This window comes from Cervus canadensis, chromosome 2 (genome assembly GCF_019320065.1).
Source record: "Cervus canadensis isolate Bull #8, Minnesota chromosome 2, ASM1932006v1, whole genome shotgun sequence".
Classification (NCBI taxonomy): domain Eukaryota; kingdom Metazoa; phylum Chordata; class Mammalia; order Artiodactyla; family Cervidae; genus Cervus; species Cervus canadensis.
The window spans coordinates 55,703,193-55,723,288 of NC_057387.1; the positions used below are offsets into that span (position 1 = coordinate 55,703,193).

Here is a 20,096-nt window from a genome sequence, read left to right on the forward strand (position 1 = left end):
TAATGTATGTGAATTACAGTATAACATTTCATTGTATTTTCCTAGATGAGAATTAAGATTATTTAATAAATTATGTTCTTACACATCACTGAAAGATTTTGAAACAACACCAATAGAGTATGGTCTAGTGGAGCGTTAGGCAATAGACTGGAAATTAATGTCAGTTGTTTCCTTCAAATTAAAGTTGACATTAGTTTTAAAATATTAATTCTTCATGTGCCGTGTATAAGATGTTATACTCTATGAAGAATACAAAAGTCAATTATAAGTAGTTTCTTCCCTCAAGGAATTTATGAATTTTCTTGTACGGGAGACAGTGTACACTTTGTATAAAACAAAAAATAATAAACATACTATGAGTGGGTATGAGCAAAGTACCATGGGAGAGTTTGGAGGAAGAGAGACTACGTCCATGCGGAAAATCAGAGATGACTTCATGAAGAAGACAGCTAAGTGGAGTCTTAAAGGCTGAAAATAGAGATGCAGGTAAAATTATTCCAGGATGCAGAGACTAGGTAGACTACATACTAAGGTAGTATAGATCACACCACACCTAGAGGCTAGAGCCTTTGACTTGTAGAAAGAAAAGGGAACTTACATAGAGATATATCGTTGAACACAGGGTAAGTTAGAGCTAAATTTTCATGAATTATGCAAGCATTCATTTATTCAAAAATATTTGAGTACTTACTTGGTGGAAGTTGGGCATTAATAGTATATTTATGAGGTACTCAAAGGCCCTGTCTAACATATAAACGCTAAAAAGTTTAATCCTTAAATCACATTGATTTCTATCAACCACTGACATGTCCACCGATCTGTGGCAACACAAGGTATTTTACAGCTCTTACACAGAACATGGATTTTAATGCTTTTGAGAGAAAGTTGGTATTTCCAAATAATATTGCTTCTAAATTTCATCCCAGTTGTTTCTCACCCCAGTTCTCATGAAAACAAGTGTTAGGTAGGGGATGGGGAGACTAGCGGCTCTTTTCAGCAAGTTTTGGTTTATGCCAGAATTAATTTTGTTTTAGTATGCCTTAACCGAAGACAAAGAAAAACAGCCTGTAAAGAGAGACACCAATGGTGATCTTTGGGACAAAAAGATTTTCCTCACTGAAAAGGAATCGCTGCAAATTTCCTTGAACTAGCCAGCCCCCTGTACAATTAAAATGATTCAGAATGTTTCTAGAACACACTGCACTGAGATACACCTGTATTCATACCTTGTCCGTCAAAACAATCTTTGTTTTCTCTCAAGCTAGGACTTGCATTAGACACGCCTCGTGCCATGGTGGCAATGGGGGGTGGGGGGTGGGGGTGAAGGTGACGGAGTGGCAGCCTGGAGGGCACTTTCCCTTTCTGTCTCCCCAACCAAAATTCTGCAGCTTCCCGCTCAGACTCACCTTCCCGCTTCCTATTTTTCCCGCCTCGACTCTCACTGCACCCCCCCTCCCAGTCCCCACGACGCGTACACTTTCCCACCCGTCGGTCTTTTAGCTCTCACCCACTTCCCTCCCCGCCCTCCGCCTCGCCTCGCCCAGCGCGGTGCGCCCACCTGGGGAACTCAGCGCCGCAGCAGCAGCCCGCGCGCCCCTTCGCAGCCCGGAGCTGCGGGGCATGCGCTCTGCAGCGGCGCCGCCCTCCCCCACCCTTGCCGCGGCAGAGTTATGCCAAGTATGTGAGGAGCCCGCGAGGGCCAGCGTCGGTCATGGGGAGCCGCCGCCGCCGCCGCCTCCGCGAGCGCAGCTTTGTCGCGAGCGGGGCTCCGAGTTCTCCCCGCACCGGGGGCGAGCCTGGCTGCTGAGGCGGAGGGGGATGACGGACCCTCTGAGGAAAACGCTGTCCAGGCTCCGGGGGAGACGGGGTCCCCACGCCACCAGGGGTCTCGGTCTCCGGGCGGCCGCAGCAGCCACCGTGGCGGCCTCTTCGGCTGCCGAGGGAGACGCGAGTGGTGCCCGGGACGCCCCCTCAGGCGAGCGCGCCAGCGGAGCTCGGCCGAACCTGGAGCGGCCCCCGCCGTCGCCTCAGGCGTGGGGTCATGAGGCTGGGGTCCCGGGAGGGCGGCCGGAGAGGTCGGGGGCGCTCGGGCCTCCGCCGCACGGCTGGAAGGAGGCCACCCCTCCGGGCCGCGGGCTCACTCGTGCCTCTCTGTACGCCCCGCCGGGCTCCGAGGGCAGCGGAGAGGACGAGGAGGACGACGCCGACTACTACGAGAACCTGCCCGGAGGCTTCCAGCCTGCGTCCCAGCCTGAGGGGGCGGAGGCGGAGCTGTGGCCCCCGCCTCCCCTGGCCGTGGGCTCCTCCCCGGGGGCGGAGGGCGGCCGCCTGGAGACAGGCAGGCTGCAGACCCAGTTGCGAGAGGCCTATTATCTGCTGATCCAGGCCATGCACGACCTGCCCCCTGACTCCGGCGCGCGGCGGGGCGACCGGAGCTGGGCAGATCGCGGTTGCCCTGCGGGAGCCCGGGCTCCGGGCCAGTCGCCTTCCCCCTGCGGCGCGGCGGACAGCCGAGCCTGCCCCCGAGACTGGGAGCGCGGAGGCGGCGGCCGCCCTTGGCAGCAGGTGTCCCCGCCCCGGTCGCCTCCTGGGGAGTCGGGGGGAGGCCGCCCACGGACTCCTCGGATGCGGCTGTCCTGCAGCAGAAGTCTCGACAGCCTCCAGGTGGGTGCCAAAACGCCTCCCTTCCAGCGGTGGCCGAGCGACAGCTGGATCTGGTGCGGTACGCGCGGGGAAGCGGAGGAACCCCCGCCACGTGGAGGCGGGATGGACGGCTGGAGCGGAGGCAGCGCCCGGGCCGCGTCCCCCGCGGGCCCCCGGCTTCCCAGCTCCCAGGACCCTGGCCGCTCCATGGGAAGCCGCGGCAAAGGGGACGGCCAGGAGGGGCTCCCCTTCCTCAGGCCGCCCGCGGTGACAGTCAAGAAGCTGCAGAAGTGGATGTACAAAGGACGTCTGCTGTCCTTGGGAATGAAGGGTCGCGCCCGTAGGACACCCCCCGATGGCACGGGTGCTCAGGCAACCTCTCCAAATCTGGGCGCTTTGAAAATGCGGGAAACTCAGGTCCTGTCGGTGCCTCCAGACCAAAGAATTACGCTGACAGGTAGGATGCCTTGCAATCAGCATGCTAACTCTTTGAGCCGTAAAAGTTTACCGAGCGGGCTTTGGTTTTAGAGCGAAGAAGAAGGTTATGGTTTTGCAGACAGGTACGTGCCCGTGCCAAAGTGAGTGTCATGTCAATGGCAGCCTAATACGATTCCCCGGTTACCTAGGATCATACATTCAGTTGTTTTTTGCTTTTCTTTCTTTCTGTTTTTTGACAGTAGCATGAGGAACTTGGGGTTTTTGTCTTTTCTTCTCTAAGAACCAGTGTACCTACTCCTAAGCGCAACAGTGAGTAAAGGTTAAGTTCACCACACACTTTTTAGTGGATTTAAGAGTTGGGCGGCGCTGCCTTGATTTTTATTCTTTGTAGCTCTAGGCGAACTGTAGACTTTTGTGGAGTTTGTGAATTTGAATTTGATCCAAGTTAGACTTTATGGGCTTCTTAAACTGTCATTTTAGTCATTACACCTCCTCACCCAAAGGAGCGTTCTCACCCCCACCCTAGGAGCGTTCGTGCACACAGACATACACACAACCAAAACCCAAAGCCAAAGTAAACCGGAAAAACTATCATAGTAAAAAAATTTTTTTAGTCGGGTAGGATTTCACTTGTTTCTTCTCTTCACCTTTCCCTCCCCTCCCTAACCCCCAAACCTAGCTCTAGATAATCTTATTATTGTGGAAAATGAAGGGCACTTGGATTTTAATCAAAAGAAAAGTATGTGTTATGTACTTTTAAAGAAAGTGTAGGCATTTAAAGTCATTTGTAAAAAGTATATTTGTCCTAATAATAGGATTTTGCTCCCTGTTTTGTATATGTGATTTTTAGGTTTCACTGAAGGTTTACATTATCAATTCTAGAAATCTCTGAAGTTGTAAATAACAAAAAATTCTATTGTGAAAGAAGTACCTTCAAACTGAGCCAAAAACAACATGATCTTTTGGATTACAGTCTTAAAGACTTCTAGTGAACATAATGACTTACATATTAGTAATAATTTAAAAAATATTAAATGCTGAAATGTAAAAGTATTCACAGTACTTGGCTGTTTCCTTGGTAAGAATTACAAATCCTACAGGGCTAGGTTTGTACACATTAACTTTTTTAACCAATAAACACAAAACTGGGGAGAAACAAAGTTCACAAAACTTTTTATTACACAATGAAGACAAGTCAAATGATTCACTTCAAGTGTATGCAAAACTAGAAAAGTTCTTTTGAATCTATGAAGTTCTAACCCACACCTGTCAAAATTTTCTCTCAAACTTTTTCCATTCCACCTAAATAAAAAGATAGTAGAATGCAGATTTTTGTGAAGAGAGATGTACTTTATGCTGTTCATTTTAAAATATGTATTTCCAGTAGTAAAGTATTTGTAATCATTTATTATATTTTATTGTTGTCCTCCACTGATTTTGGTACAGTTAACTCTTTGTAAGACAGCTAATTTTTAGCCATAACAAAAATCTGTATAAAACTTCAGTAAAATATGTATTACCCTTTTGTTGCAAAGGTTAAACATTGCTATCTGATGGCTTTTAATATTCTCAGCTAGTTGTGGAAAAATTCAAGTTTTTTAAAAGTAATAATAAATGCAGTAACTTTTAAGAATGAATTCATTGACTTTTTTTCATTGAGAAACTAAGTGAATGAAATTAATTTTAAAATAAATAACATTAGAATTACTATGTGATTCTCTGTATAAATTAGATATTTACTATGTGTAAATTAGATATTTCACAGGAAACCTAAACAAAAGTTTAGGTAACCTCTGGTTTAAAAAACTTACTCAGATGTTGTTTCCTTTCAAATCATTAGTTTATCTTTTAGGAAAGATTAAAAATACTTTATGCAATGTTTATATATCTAGTATAGATTTGAAGAGTTTAGTCTTTTTTAAAAAATTGCTTTTTATGATGGTTAGTTGAATTTACTAACTAACTTTATAGGGTCTTTATACTGGATACTTTATAGGGTCTTTATACTGGATACTTTACAGGGTCTGCATATAATCTTTATTACACCTCCATCCCCTCACCACCCCCCGCCCACCCCCACCACATGAAGGTATGACAGCTATTATAGAACAGCAACAGCAAAAGAAAATAAGAGGTTAAGTACTTTACCCAAGGTCACTTAAACTAGTATATGGTTTATGTATACTAGTATATAGGTTCAAACTATTATGTGGATTCAAACTCAAGTCTTTATAACTCCAAAATCCCTATTTATATAAGGTCAAAGGGACTTTATGGGCTTCCCCCACATCTCAGTGGTAAGAAATCTGCCTGCAGTTCAAGAGACCTGGATTACATCACTGGGTCGGGAAGATCCCCTGGAGAAGGAAATGACACCCACTCCTGTATTCTTGCCTGGAGAAGTCCATGGACAGAGGAACCTGGTAGGCTACGGTCCATGGGGTTGCAAAGAGTAGGATGACTGAGTGACTGAGCACACACGAAAGCAAAGGGACTTGAAATTTCCTTAGAGGTTTGATGTAATTAATTCTATTAAATTGCTTGGATTGAGGAGATGGGAAATAAGTAACTTCCTCAAAGTTGCAAAGAAGTTGAGGGACTCCTAGAATACAATCAATTGCTGTATCCACTTTACACTTTTACCTTTAATTAGTTCAAATTGGTTACTTGGATTCTGTTCTTAATCATGTTTTCTAAAAAATTAACCAGGTAGTCCTGATGAAGCAGTACATTCTTGATTGTATAAAGAGGTTAAATAGCCTAAAGGTTTCTATCACATTTTGCTATACAATATGATTTGTGAGGATATTTTCTTTCAAAATACAGTTATAGCTAGAATTTATAACACAAAACAACTATATAGGGAGATAGAGATAACTAGTCTACATAGGTGTTTTGGAAATTTTTGAGACCATATGACAAATGGAAGCCAAAGTGGTTTTCTGTTTTGATTTCTGGCTCCTATTAAGAACCATTAAAATTTTTGATATTATAATGCTGCCAATGATTTGATACAGAATGTAGTGTTCACACATTGGCCAGTTTGTTACTAGTTGAGATGATTATTTAAGAAATCTAAAGTCATTCCATAGTAAATATTGTTAAGTTTCTGTTAATATTGTTAAGGGAATTTTAATCTATTTACTGACTATACTTCATTATAAGTCTTTTATAAATTTAATTAGCAGATAATACTCAGAAATAAATGGAAATGTTTATTTTCCAAGTTGACCACCAACTTGAGCTAGCTTGGCCTTTTACTGCTTTAAAAAACAATTAGCCTACATTTGGCTCTACTCTTGTTCTGTGATCTGTGAAAGAAGAAAAATTAGGGCATGTAACAAGTAGTATTAAATAGCTGGTATGATCTTGTGCATTATATCTTAAATTGAAGTTGACATTTAATGCAGATTCCTACCAATTCTGTTTTCTGAAATATTTGTAGCTCCATTTTTGTAACTTTATGAGCTATATTTTCTTTATGGGTTTTTCCAATAAATTCTTTTATGCATTAGCCCTTTCAAGACTAGTAAAACTATGTAGGCAAGTAATTTTTGTCTGTCTTCTACATCTAAATCCTTCTGTTAGAAATTCTGCCATTGTGGCCCCAGAAGCAAGCAGGTCCATTTTTTAGTTTCTGTTTTTTTGTTTTGGGAACTGTGCCATAAAACGTCAGAGTTGCTGGTGGCAGGAAAACACTGAGAATTACAAATTCAGCAGAAAACAGTGTTGTGTTGATTTTTGAAAGTCCTACATTTGTAAATGGTGCTTAATGCTTTGAGAATCTCTAAGACTATTTTCCAGACCTTTATCACTCAGATAACTGTGGTTCACAGTTATAGAGCAGAGCTTTTCAAACTTAATGTGCATATGAAATCTTGTTAAAATGAAGGTTTAATATGTGTGAGGGCGGGACCTTGAGGTTCTACATTTTAACAAACTGCCAGTGTAGATGTTGTTATGTGGTACACACTTTTAGAATAGTAAGGCTCTAGAATTCTCAGTACCTCCAATCACCTATCTTGACATATTGTTAAATGTTTTGAAAAAGCATTCTACTTTATTCTGGTGCTTGATACTTATACTATCTCCTTTATTAGAGCAAAGCGATTGAGTTGTTTCTGCTTCAGTTTTTTTTTTTTTTTTTTAATTTTTATTTATTTATTTTTGGCTCTGCTGGGTCTTCACTGTTGTACTCGTGGTGAGCAGCCTTTTCATTGTGGTGGCTTCTCTTGTTGTGGAGCACAGGCTCTAGGGCCACAAGCTCCAGCAGTTGCAGCACGTGGGCTCAGTAGTTATGGCCCGTGGTCTTAGTTGCCCTTCGGCATGTGGGATCTTCCCAGACCAGGGATCGAACCCGTGTCCCCTGTGTTGACAGGTGGATTCTTAACCACTGGACCACCAGGGAAATCCCTCTGCTTCAGTTTTGTAAGTATAAAGGAGACAGAACCAAACGCTTGAATCTTCAGGTTTCATTGATTAAAGTAAATTAAATCAATTCAAGATATTTATTGAATATCTATTAAATGTTTGCGTATTAGATGCTGGGAGAGTAGGTATCCTTTAGTAGTAATCCAGGTGTACTCCTGCAAACTTTGTAATCGGTTTGAGTGCTGCCTCTTCTGTTTACCAATAGGTGATCTCAGGCAAGTTACTTGACTTTTCTGAGTAGTACTATATAGTTTCAAAATATTTCAAACATTACCTTACCTAATCTTAGGAGCCACTGTATAAGGTTAATTGGGTTGATACTATCATCATGTTCAGAGAGGGTCACCTTACTTCCCTACTTTTAGTAGCTGGCATGCTGTGGGGGGGACAGGTGAGAGCATGGTTTTTGAGGTTAGACAGACTTAAATTTGAATCCTAGGACTAGCACCTTGACCATATTCTTCATATGTTTGAAGCTTATGGAACTAATTCAACCTGTCTCAAGATTGTTGTGGGAGGTTAAAGGAGGTTAAGGTCTTTCTTATTGCTTTATTTCTTGTTCCTGCCACATAATAGGCACTCAGTAAATATTTCTTGAGTAAATAAATATTTGACATAGTAGGCATTCATGGGAGATTTCTTCCCTTCTAATTCTAAGTCTGTTCCTCTATTCTTGCCTCTGGAACTAATTGAACTTGAAGCCCAGTTTGTGTTTAAGGCTTTGTTTTGTTTTTAAATTAATCTGCTTGATTAGGTAACATTTAGGGTTATAAAAAGGGCAAATTTACATTTTCAAATGATTTTTTTCAGTAGAAGGGAGGTTACTGAAAACCTTGATTAAACATGAACCTAATTTTTTGGTTGTTGTTAAGCTCCTCAAAGTTTAATGTGTTTTTATCACTCTCTGTTACTAGACTACTATATTTTACTTGCTGTAATACTAAAATGAATCAACCATATACGCACTCAGAGTAGCACAGATTATAATTTACAAACCTGGCATGATCTTAAAATTAGAAATATGGTTTTGTTTTAATTATTTATGCATAGTAAATTAGCATTATGATATATATTATTTAGTTTATTGACTGTCACTGAAGCTGGCTTTATGTAACTTTTTGGAAGTGTAAAAATTTTCCCCTTTATATGGAATTAATGTTATATATACGTTTTTAGAGTCTTATCCATTATATTAATACATGCACAAATCTAAGTATTTGATGTCCTACATTGGGCTATGAATTCCTTAAGGCAGGTACCATTTTGTTCATTCTTGTGTTCTTGCTACTTAAGCTTGTGCCTATCAGTAATATAGCTGTGTTGTGTTTATTGTGAGACAGGATACTTAGTCCTAATCAAGGGCCTTCTTAGGGATTTTTAATTTTAATTTTTGCTCTAGATATTTAGAACTTAAACTCTGTATGAGTTGCTACTGCATTATATGGTTAGAAAACTAATGTTATTTTGAAATTTCAATAATCAGTAAGACACTTAGTAATAAATGAGGTACATTTATTTTGAAAGATTTTTTCAAAGTTAATCTCTGTGTAAAAGGTAATAATATTACTTTGTAGTTTCTAAAGTTCTTGTAGTAGTGAGTTGAAAGTTCCTCATATTAATTAAAGGCATGCTGTGTACCAGGCATTCTGTACAAGCTTTTTATAAAACATGTTTTGCTTAGGATAAAGCTGTTTTAGCCCTATGATATTTATAAAGGTAGTTTCAGGGCTTGTTTATCGTTTTTCTTAAGAATTCTTAAAAAAAAAAAAAAAAAAAGAATTCTTATGGTACCTGATAACTAAATAATAGAAATCTAAAATTTTTCTTATTTAAGTTTAGTCTCTGAATGTGATTAATATTACACTTTTCTTTCTTCTTATATTTTTAAAAACAGTATTTTAATAACTGGTCTTTAGTGACATTCTTTCTTGGTATGCCAGGTATTATATTCTACCTTCTTTTTTTCTTTGAAACAGATTTATTTGCAAATGTCTATGAATCTTCAATGAAGAGAAATGAACTCGAAGATCTGAAGGATAATATTGGCTTCAGGGGTCATCAGCCACTTAACAGCATCACTGTGTCAAAGAAACGCAATTGGCTATATCAAAGTACTCTGAGATCTTTTAATTTGGAAGAAGAAAATAAGAAATGCCAAGATATAAGTCATTTATCTGTTTCACCTATTTCTCTACCTAAACAGCAGCTGTCACAACATTTTCTCAAATCATCTGAAGGATATTGTACGTATATGGCATGTAATGCTACAAATTCTTCATTATCAAGAAACTGTTCATTAGACTTTAATGAGGAAAATGATGCAGATGATGAAGGAGAAATATGGTACAACCCCATCCCGGAGGATGATGACTTTGTTATATCAAATGCCTTGAGTTTTGGTGAGACAGACTCTGCTGTTCTGAAGTTTCCTGATGTCGGTTTGAAAGTATTATCTGGCAGTAACCTAATGAAAGCAGAGCAGTGCACTGAAGACTTGCTCTGCTCTTCTGAACACACAGGCGATGTTCAGACCACACAGTCAAACGCGATAAATCCTGTAGATCCCATCTGTCCCACAGAGTTTGTGCAGCAGTACAAGCAAAGGCATAGACACAAGATGCAAGAACGTACAATTATAGAGGACAGCCCCATGTTGAAATCTCCTTTTGCAGGTAAAGATGATCATATATCTGCCATTTCTTCTTTCATTTTCAATTCTTTGGCAGTTTCTAAAACTAAGTATAGATGTTTATTGTAGCCTTGTACCTTTCCTTACAATGTGAGTGTATTTTATGAAAATAAAACTCAAAAAGGTTTATAAACATTTTTATATACATGCCGGTTTAATTATTCCTATCACAGACTTGGTTTTGTAAGGGGTGAAGGAGCTGGAATCCTACACCAACTTTTAGTGTGTATGATGTGGTTTAATATGGCTGTCATTTGAGGCAGTAATTACTTTTCTCTTAGTTGAAAGAATGGAGTCATGGGGACTGGAAAAGATGTTTTCTTTGTGAATGTCTTGTTTTGCTTCATTCATGTATACATTCATTCACACCTAGCCTGGCCACAGATGAAAAATTTTATGTTCAGTATACTAGTAGTCATTAGTTTTCACTTTTGTGCCTACATTTCCTCAGAAACAAAGGAAAAGAAGAAGAGAAAAAGACCAGAGCTGAAAGTAAATATTTTGCAAATAGGTGCTACAATAGATAGGGAACCCAGAAAGGAAGTAATTGAATATATATTAAGTTGAACCATATGAAATTGCCAATATTTAACAGCTTTTGACCCGAAAAAAACCTGATATTTCATATAGTTCAACCTAATGGTTTTATTCTTTTTTGATTTCTGATGTGCTTCTTTTTAAATTTAGTCCCAGATGTATTACCTAGAAAACAGAGCATAAGCACTTTTGAAGTGAAGTGAAAGTTACTCAGTCGTGTCCGACTCTTTGAGACCCAGGGCAGAATCCTGGAGTGGGTAGCCTTTCCCTTCTCCAGGGGATCTTCCCAACCCAGGAACTGAACTCAGGTCTCCCACATTGCAGGCAGATTCTGTACCAGCTGAGCCACAAAGGAAGCCCAAGAATACTAGAGTGGGTAGCCTATCCCTTCTCTAGCAGATCTTCCCAACCCAGGGATCATACCAGGGTCTCCTGCATTGCAGGTGGATTCTTTACCAACTGAGCTATAAGGGAAACCCTAAGCACTTTTAGTTGCAATTATTAAATGTTTTTTAGAAAGCAGTTCTATTTTATATCAAAGATTTTAATTTAGAATATTTCAAATGATACAGAATATTCAAATATGTGGGGTGTAGCTGGTGTCCCTATACTTGTCCGTATACATTGGGTGGTGGTATTTATTTAAATGGTGGCAGCCTACTTCCAAACATCAGTATCTGCATCTCTACTTGGAGGACTCCTTCCAAAGTGTTAGGGAGTCTCCTGCAGGTCAGCCTGAGAGTGCCCTTTTCAACTCCTGATTGACAGGAGTTGGTGTAGGCCTACACCAGCTCTCTCCACCCTTGTTGGGATAATTCTACATTGTTTCCCAGTTTTCTCATGAACTTAAGCTCTAGTTACCCATAGTGGTAGCAGGCTTGATAATTCACCTTGAATTTTCTCCTGACTTTTCTCACTTTCTTGCCGATATTTTTGTACTTTACAAATAAACTACTTGCATTTGGATCCTTTTCTCAGGGATGTGAGGAGGAGGAGTAAATGTTACATTGATAAGAAAAAAAAAAGTTAAAAAACAGTGTGAACTATATCATGTTAATTTTGAAAGAAACAATGAAAAGCTATACTGGAAATGTTAATATCTGACTCCCCCACCCCCAACCCCAATGTTGGGATTAAAATTTTGTGTATGTGTGCATATCTAAATGTAAACTGATTTTCCACAGTGACTGTGTTTTTCTTTTGTAATGTGGATGGGAAGAGTAATAAATGGTATATAAAATAATAATTTGAAACACAGGTTGAGATCCAGATGGAGTGATGAGGAAAGCTTGCAGGAGAAGGGCAGACAGATAGTGATGGGTGTGGAATGGTGCAGAAAAGGCAAGAGGGCATAAGTATAAGAAAATCAGTGTATATAAAGTGAGATACACTTTAAGTACTGTCTTTAAACTTTATTATTTTATGTTTGTCGCAAACTGTGTATCCGTTAAGAGAACAGACATTACTGAAAAAACAAAAACAACCACCCAAATTTGAAAGTACAGAAGGATGTCAATTATGTCTCCTTTCTTACTGTTATTCTTCTCCTAAGCTTACTGTTACAACAAGTACATTCCTATGTTGACCAAAGGAGATATCTAGACTATTTATATAATCTTTTTTTTGTTTTAATATGATCAGAAAGGTTATTTACCTAAAGTGACAATGTTTTTTTTAGCAACATTGGCAAAAATCTGTTGAGAAATAGACAAAGAGAATGGTTAAATTTCAAAATAGTGTTTTGATTAAGAAATAGGAAAGCTTAAGTACTTTTAATATGAATGACAGTTTTATGATCATCCTGACACAATTATGACTGCTTTTTGCCTATTAACTTCTGGATATATATGTACCTTTTATCTAGTTGCTGTCATAGTGGACTATTTTTGGATTTCGCTGATTTCATTTATTATCTATACTTTGTATTCTTACATGTGGTGGTGGTTTAGTCGCTAAGCCGTGTCTGACTCTTGTGACCCCGTGGACTGTAGCCTGCCAGATTCCTTTGTCCATGGGATTCTCCAGGCAAGAATACTGGAGTGGGTTGCCATTTCCTTCTCCACAGGATATTCCTGACCCAGGAATCGAACGTGGCTCTCCTGCATTGCAGGCAGATTCTTTACCGACTGAGCTATGAGGGAAGCCCTATTCTTACATGTAGATTAATATTATTGTTCCCCAATTTTTATAGTATTTAACTGGGTTGATGTGCCCTATCTGACTGGTTCCTTATTGTTAGGTGTTAATAGAATGTTTCCACTACTACTGTGGTGATCTTTATCGTGATCTGTTTTGCTTCATTAAGATTGATTACTATTAATAGTATCTTTACTTGGTCTTTACAGCTGGCAACTATTATAGGTAATTTCTATATTGTATTTCCTAAAAAGTTTACCAGTTTACAGGCAACTAACAATTGGTTAATTCAATTATTCAATATACATTTAGTTCCTGCTATGTTCCATTTACTGTTCTAGGTGCTGAAGGGAATGTGCCAGTTTCAATTGATTCTAGTCTGGTTCATAAATTTATTTTGAAAGATTTTTCCTTTTTTGCTTTCCCTTTATAGCTAATCTGTGATTTGATTAGTATAACTGTGGTTTAATTTTAAATGATTGTTGAACTTGGTCGTATTTCAGCTCTTGGATTTTATAAAAAATAAAGCATTTTTGTTTCAATAAATTCAGTCTTGCCTGCAGTAGAAATATGTTTAAAAAAAAGTCATTATATTAGATTGACTCTTTAATAAAACCTAGAACAATTTTGTATACTGGGTAGCTTCTTTAGGCCATGAAAAAATAGATAGATTGTATGCTACAGCAGGACTCTGATTACTGTAGAATATTTTAGACCAGTAAACCAGTAGAATTGTACTACAGTTTACAGTATAAGGGAATGCTTTGTCTAGTTTATCAAACACTCCATTTCTTATTAGTTACGTACCAGAGAAGCCCAACAGGCATACTTAAAATAGTCCTTTCTCTGTAAAGAAACTATTTTGTCAATAGGACACACAAATAAGGATGGAGAGAGGACTGTTAAGACTATTTTAATACTTTAAAGAAAGGTCATTTAATCTATTGATTTTTTGAAATGAATAAACACTTTTCTCATTTTAATTGTCAAATGTGGTACTACATAGAGTAGCCTCTGGTACTAGGGTCATTAAGGATCTTTATAAGGAATAATTAGATAAAGTATGAAAAATTAATTCAAATTTTAAATAATTGGGATAATACTATGTTTTTCTTTAAAGGCACAGTTTAAATTTATATAATATTAAATTTTTAGAAGCTACTTTCAATTTGCTCTATTAATTTGAAAACTTACCAGGAAATATTCAGATTTTTAAATGAAATTTATTAGCTTTACATCCTTGTTTTTTTTAAAGTGGGAATTAAAAGTTTAAGGTTAAATGGAATGCTTTAACTTCTTAATAATAGTTGACGAAAGGTCTTTGAAAGTCACTTTGATGTATATGTATGGAAAGAAAAATGTTTAAAAAGATGGAAAGACTGCACGTATAGTATTTTAGAGCACAGATTCTGAAAGCCTGCGTTCAGATATGAGTCCTTATTCTTCCACTTACCAGATTTGTGATTTTAGACGAATTAGACAGCTCATGCATCAATTTTCTCATCTGGAGACTGGTATCTTAACTCATAAGGTTATTATGAGAGTTAAATGAGGGTCCGTGCATACTAATTATTAAATTAAGTTTTCATACTTTGTCTAGCTCAGTAAAAGTTGACTGGTATTATTTTTAATAATAAATATTATAATTTAATAATAATAATAGAAGCTACTTTTGATATAATTTTCACTGCTATATTACCGTGATTAATCTCCTGGTAGTGCAGTTTTACAATGATCAATCTTTTGGTGATATGGACTGTTATTTATTTGTGTTTTCTAAATTTTTACAAAACTTTTTATTGTAAGCCTGAGTAACTTTGACATTCAGAAAAAATAAAGCAATTTTTGAGGAGAAAAATTTGAAAGCGTCTTAACACTTTATTCTTTATGGAAACTGAAAATTATACGGAAATACATTTTTTCAATCATTCTTATATTAGGTGAAATTTCTAAATAAATACATTAAGGTAGGAAATGTAAAAATTGATGTTTTAATATGTTAAAATGAACATATTAAAATAGGAAGCTTTCCTAGTTTTCTTTGATATCCACTGTTTACAGTTATAAATACATACTCACTGAAGTATATTGCAGTGGGAAAGATTTAAAAGGAACCTATATTACCTTTCCTGCAGACCTTCATAATAGAAAAGCAGATGAAGAGGAAGATGTTTCTTTCCACCATCAGCCTTTTGTAGATCTTGATATTCTGCTTAAACTTGGTAATGGGAATTCAGCTAAACTTTTGACTAAACCTCACCATTAAGATGAAACAGGGAATAATTTCTGCCCATATGAGAGCTTGTTAAATTTATGGTTTATAAAGTAAAAAGAAATTGAAACATATCACCTTATTTATTTATTTTTTTCAAGGTCCAGGGAGTGTAGCTGCTACAAACAAGACTGATTTGGGAGTTATGGAACCATCTTCACCAAGCCCTAGCCCTGTGAAAAAAGGCAGTTCAATAAATTGGTATTTCCCGGATAAAATAAAATCTCCAAGAACTGTGAGGAAACTTTCCATGAAAATGAAAAAGTTGCCAGAACTGAGCCGAAAACTGAGTGTTAAAGGAACCTTGAATTATGTAAACAGTCCAGATAATACTCCTTCTTTGTCTAAATGTAACTGTCAAGAGATTCATCATGCTGTTATTCTACCTTCTGGGAATACAACCACAGCTGCTAAGAGGAATGTAATAAGTCGGTACCATCTTGATACCAGTGTGTCTTCTCAGCACAGCTATCAGAAGAAAACGTCCGTGAGTTCTAAGTATTCCTGCAAAGGTGGTTACCTCAGTGATGGAGATTCACCTGAACTGATAGCCAAATCTAGCAAATATGGACCCGAAAACAAATTTGCAAAAGGAAAAGACATAATTCCAAATAGCAGCAGCAAGAATGAAATAGACATTGATGCTTTTAGACATTACAGCTTTTCTGATCAACCTAAGTGTTCACAGTACATATCTGGGCTCATGAGTGTGCACTTCTATGGTGCTGAGGATTTAAAACCACCTAAGACAGACTCAAAAGATGTCTTTTGTGCAATTCAGGTAGATTCAGTGAACAAAGCCAGAACAGCTTTGCTCACATGTCGAACAACGTTTTTAGACATGGATCACACTTTCAACATAGAAATTGAAAATGCACAGCATTTGAAATTAGTAGTGTTTAGTTGGGAACCCACTCCAAGAAAAAACCGAGTGTGTTGTCATGGAACTGTTGTTCTTCCCACCTTATTCCGAGTGACAAAGACACATCAATTGGCTGTCAAACTTGAACCTAGAGGTCTTATTTACGTAAAAGTGACTCTTTTGGAACAGTGGGAGAATTCACTTCATGGGCTAGATGTAAATCGAGAACCAGTAATATTTGGTGTTGATATTCGAAAAGTTGTAGAGAAAGAAAATATAGGCTTGATGGTACCACTTCTGATTCAGAAATGTATTATGGAAATTGAAAAGAGAGGCTGTCAGGTATTATTTTACTGTGTTTCTCTATTGCCCCCTTATCTATCTGTTTAAGTAATTCAATTTATTTATAGTAAGTCTTAAGGAGTTCAAGGTAAGTTTAAAAAAATCTAATTTCGACTTTTTCTCATTCCTATTCTTTATTTTTATTACATTGCTGTTTAGGATATAATTTATGCCTTAACCTGTGTTGTCAGTGATTGAAAGCATGCTAGATGGTTCTTTATGTTTGATGCAGGGCTGCATGGACTTAAACTTTGAGATGAAGATATGGCATTTTACAGTGACATTCCTAGGAAAAGCCAGAGCTAATAACGTGGACTAAGACTAATTCATTTAAGTAATGTTTTTGCATAGTTTGACTTTCCTTTGATAGAGAGTTCAACAGTGACTCTTATAACCCTGTTTCACTCCTAAAATTAACTCCCTGCCCTTATTTCCTGTTCTCCCTTAGTTCCACACTTTGGAAAGCATAAGCTTATCCATGTCTTACCTTTGGGATAGCATGGTCGATAAGGAGAGGTCCTACTAATAAAAGCACATCTCATTCTCTTTTCCTTTTAAAGAAGGTAAAAGCAGTTCATTAGAACAAACAAAAAACCTGGTGCTATTTGTAACAAGATGGGCTTCCCTCGTGGCTCGGATGGTAAAGAATCTGCCTGTAATACAGGAGACCTGGGTTCGATCCCTGGGTTGGGAAGTTCCCCTGGAGAAGGAAATGGCAACCCACTTCACTATTCTTGCCTAGAGAATTCCACGGACAAAGGAGTCTGGTGAACCTTAGTCCATGGGGCATAAAGAGTCGGACATGACTGATACTTTCACTTTCATGTAAATGTGAACCAGTTGGTAGACCTTATTTTTTGGGCTTTCCTGGTGGTTCAGTCAGTAAAGAATCCACCGGCCAAATGCAGGAGATACAGGAGACTCTGGTTCGATCCGTGGGTTGGGAAGATCCCCTGGAGAAGGAAATGCCAACCCACTCCAGTGTTCTTTTCTCGGAAATCTCATGGACAGAGAAGCATGGTGGGCATGGACAGAGAAGCATAGTTCATGGGGTTGCAAGAGTTGAACACGAATTAGTGACTACACCACCACCTCCAGACCTTATCTTTATTTTCATTAATACTTGTAGAATGACAATGAAAAGCAGTATATCACTGAGAATATTAATATGAGGTACAAGTAATTATTTATACTAATCTTTTGCAATACAAAATAAGCCTTAGAATCATTACTAAAGTATTTTGCTTTAGTGCTATCAGAATTTATAACATTGATCAAAAATATCAAGGATGAATACCATAAAATCTGAAATATGATTTCTTTAGAAGAATGTAGAAGCAAATGTAAAATAACCTACCTTGAATTTAACATGGGAACTATAGAAACCTCCTAACTTAATGAAGTTTGATATAAAGATACAGGAAACTTAGATTCTGGTTTCTCATCCTTTATTGTGTGATGTTGGGCAAGTCACTTAATCTCTGTGAGTCTTTTCTGCTTATATTAATAAAAATAGATGTAGTAACTTTCTGAAGCTGAGAGGTAGGATATTTGAATTTTTGAAACCTCTTTCAGATATGTGATTCTATCAAGTCAAGTTTGTGTTGCCTGGGTGGAAGTGAGGCCTTTAGAATCCAGCTTTTGGTCCAGTTACTCTTTTCTTAAGGGCGTCTATTTTCCCTCCATATTTTTTCCCAGGCAGCATATAGACAAGCCAGAGGTTAGGCAGACTTTAAATAAAGCTAAAGTCTTTTACAATTGTACATTAAAACGTGTGTTAGTTGCTCAGTCATGTCTGACTCTTCGTGACCCCATGAATTGTAGCCTGTGCATGGAATTCTCATGTGCATGGAGTGGGTAGCTGTTTCCTCCTCTAGCGGACCTTTCCGATTCAGGGATTGAACCCCGGTCTCCTGCATTGCAGGCAGATTCTTTACCGTCTGAGCCACCAGGGATGCCCCATAAGTAATTCAAATAGCACTATACTTTTGCAGTCTATTTTTTAAAAATATTTTATAAACAGCAAGTAGATAAGACTGTTTTAAGTGATTTTTAAATGCCAAGAAAATATTTTTTAGGAATGCTTTTTATTCCTATAAAGTTTAGAAAGATTTATTTTAATAAGGAATTATTTCCTGTGAAATAAAAAGTCAGATTTACAGTTATATGTTTGAAACAGTTCTTCTTAAACACCTTTTCTTGTTTTGTCTCTTTTGCTTCTCCCTGTTCCACCCCAATACACATACAGAAAGAGGCTGATATGTGCCTGTATTTTATAAACCAGCATACTGCTTAAATTTTGTTTACCTTTCTAGTCAGTATTCTTTTTTTTTTTAACCATGACAATCAGGTTTTTCTAGTCATACAAAAATAGTTTGTGATATTTTCCAAATACTTGGAAGGCTACTATCATGCATCTCCTGCTTCGAGTTGGAAAAGATTAGTATAGAAATCATACTCATGGTCCATCCAGTTTAGATTCTGTCCTTACTAGAGGCATCAAGCATGTACTTCAAGTGTTTGATTTAAGAAATCAGCCTCTGAAGTTAAGGAATATATCCTAAAATATTCCTCCCTGATTTATGTATAGTATATGTTCCTTCTTTTATTCACTTTTAAAAACTATATTTGTAATTTCAGCTTTTGGGATAACACATTAAATTATCACCTGCTATTGAAGTATTACTTTCTTTAATTTGTTCTATGTTCATCTTTCTCAAGCTTAAGAGGATACATCTTTATGAGATTTTTGTGACACTTTAAGTTTGCTTACACTAGAAGGGCTCTACTCAAGTTGGTTTCTTCTAATGTTGTAGTGTTTCCTTTGATCCTGTTTAATATTTTAGTTTCATTTTCTGGATCATTTGCCATTCTGATTTTCTTTCTCTTGATGATGTAACTAACACCTGCCACTGTCAATATGAATACACCATGAATGTGGAGAAGAATAGGAAATTTGAATTTTATTCCTAGTACATTCCTTGGTTTCCCATATCCTGTTGATCCTTTTGAATTCAGCAGCACCTTGAACTACCTTCTTTTAGAAATTGTTGTAGGTTCTCTACTATCTTTCAATTAATACTGAGTGCTTGTCATCTCAAATATTTTGAATAACATTTCCGTGGATCCATTCCTGACACTTTCTTATATTAAGACCCACCTTTTGTAGTGTAGTCTATCAGTTATTTAATAATTCATAAGAGGTTAGTGTCATAAGTAAACCTGTAAATTTCATTTGCTTTCTTCTCTAGATCATTTTTAATATTTTTAAATGATTTCTAGTTCAGATCCTTGGGGATCGCATTGTGTGTTTTCACTTTATTTCTGTCTTGAAGTTGGATATCTTTATGCAGTCTTTCAATTCAAGGTGACTGAACTTCTTCCTAAATAGTCTTTGATGTAAAAGTATAGATGACGACCACTTTCCTCAATTTTCATGAAGATTTTTTCTTTTAAAAGGCCCCAGTTGCTTAATCAGGCCTGTTTTCTCTTTAAGATACCATGTTGATTTTCTCTTAGTGAATTTATATTGAACTAACAATGTTTAAAAAACAAATCTTTTTAATGTAGATTGAAGGGAGAGTGAGTGGTGTCTTTGCACCGTAAATACCTTTATGTTATTTCCACTGAATTTCCCTCAATGCTTTATAATCAATTCATTTGATAAGTTAAAAAAAAACCCTAGATTTGTTTTCATTTCTTCCCAAGAAACTTTAAAAGATAACTTTGCACAAATAGTTTCCTGG

General features: G+C 37.7%; 1 protein-coding gene across 4 annotated transcripts in view; it reads left to right on the forward strand.

Moving 5' to 3' along the window:
• Window positions 1–1,358: 1,358 nt before the first annotated feature.
• The window catches only part of SYDE2 (synapse defective Rho GTPase homolog 2), a 45,226-nt gene continuing 26,488 nt past the window's right edge, over window positions 1,359–20,096 (forward strand). The window contains exons 1-3 of one of the 4 annotated variants that reach the window (XR_006268111.1): window positions 1,359–3,100; window positions 9,489–10,184; window positions 15,248–16,350. Coding sequence is in view for 3 of the 4 variants with exons in the window: in XM_043460795.1 (XP_043316730.1) it covers window positions 1,621–3,100; window positions 9,489–10,184; window positions 15,248–16,350 (3,279 nt within the window). In the remaining variant the exon portion in view is untranslated. The remainder of the gene's footprint in view (window positions 3,101–9,488; window positions 10,185–15,247; window positions 16,351–20,096) is intronic. The other 3 variants (XM_043460795.1, XM_043460797.1, XM_043460794.1) reach the window with 3 other exon arrangements.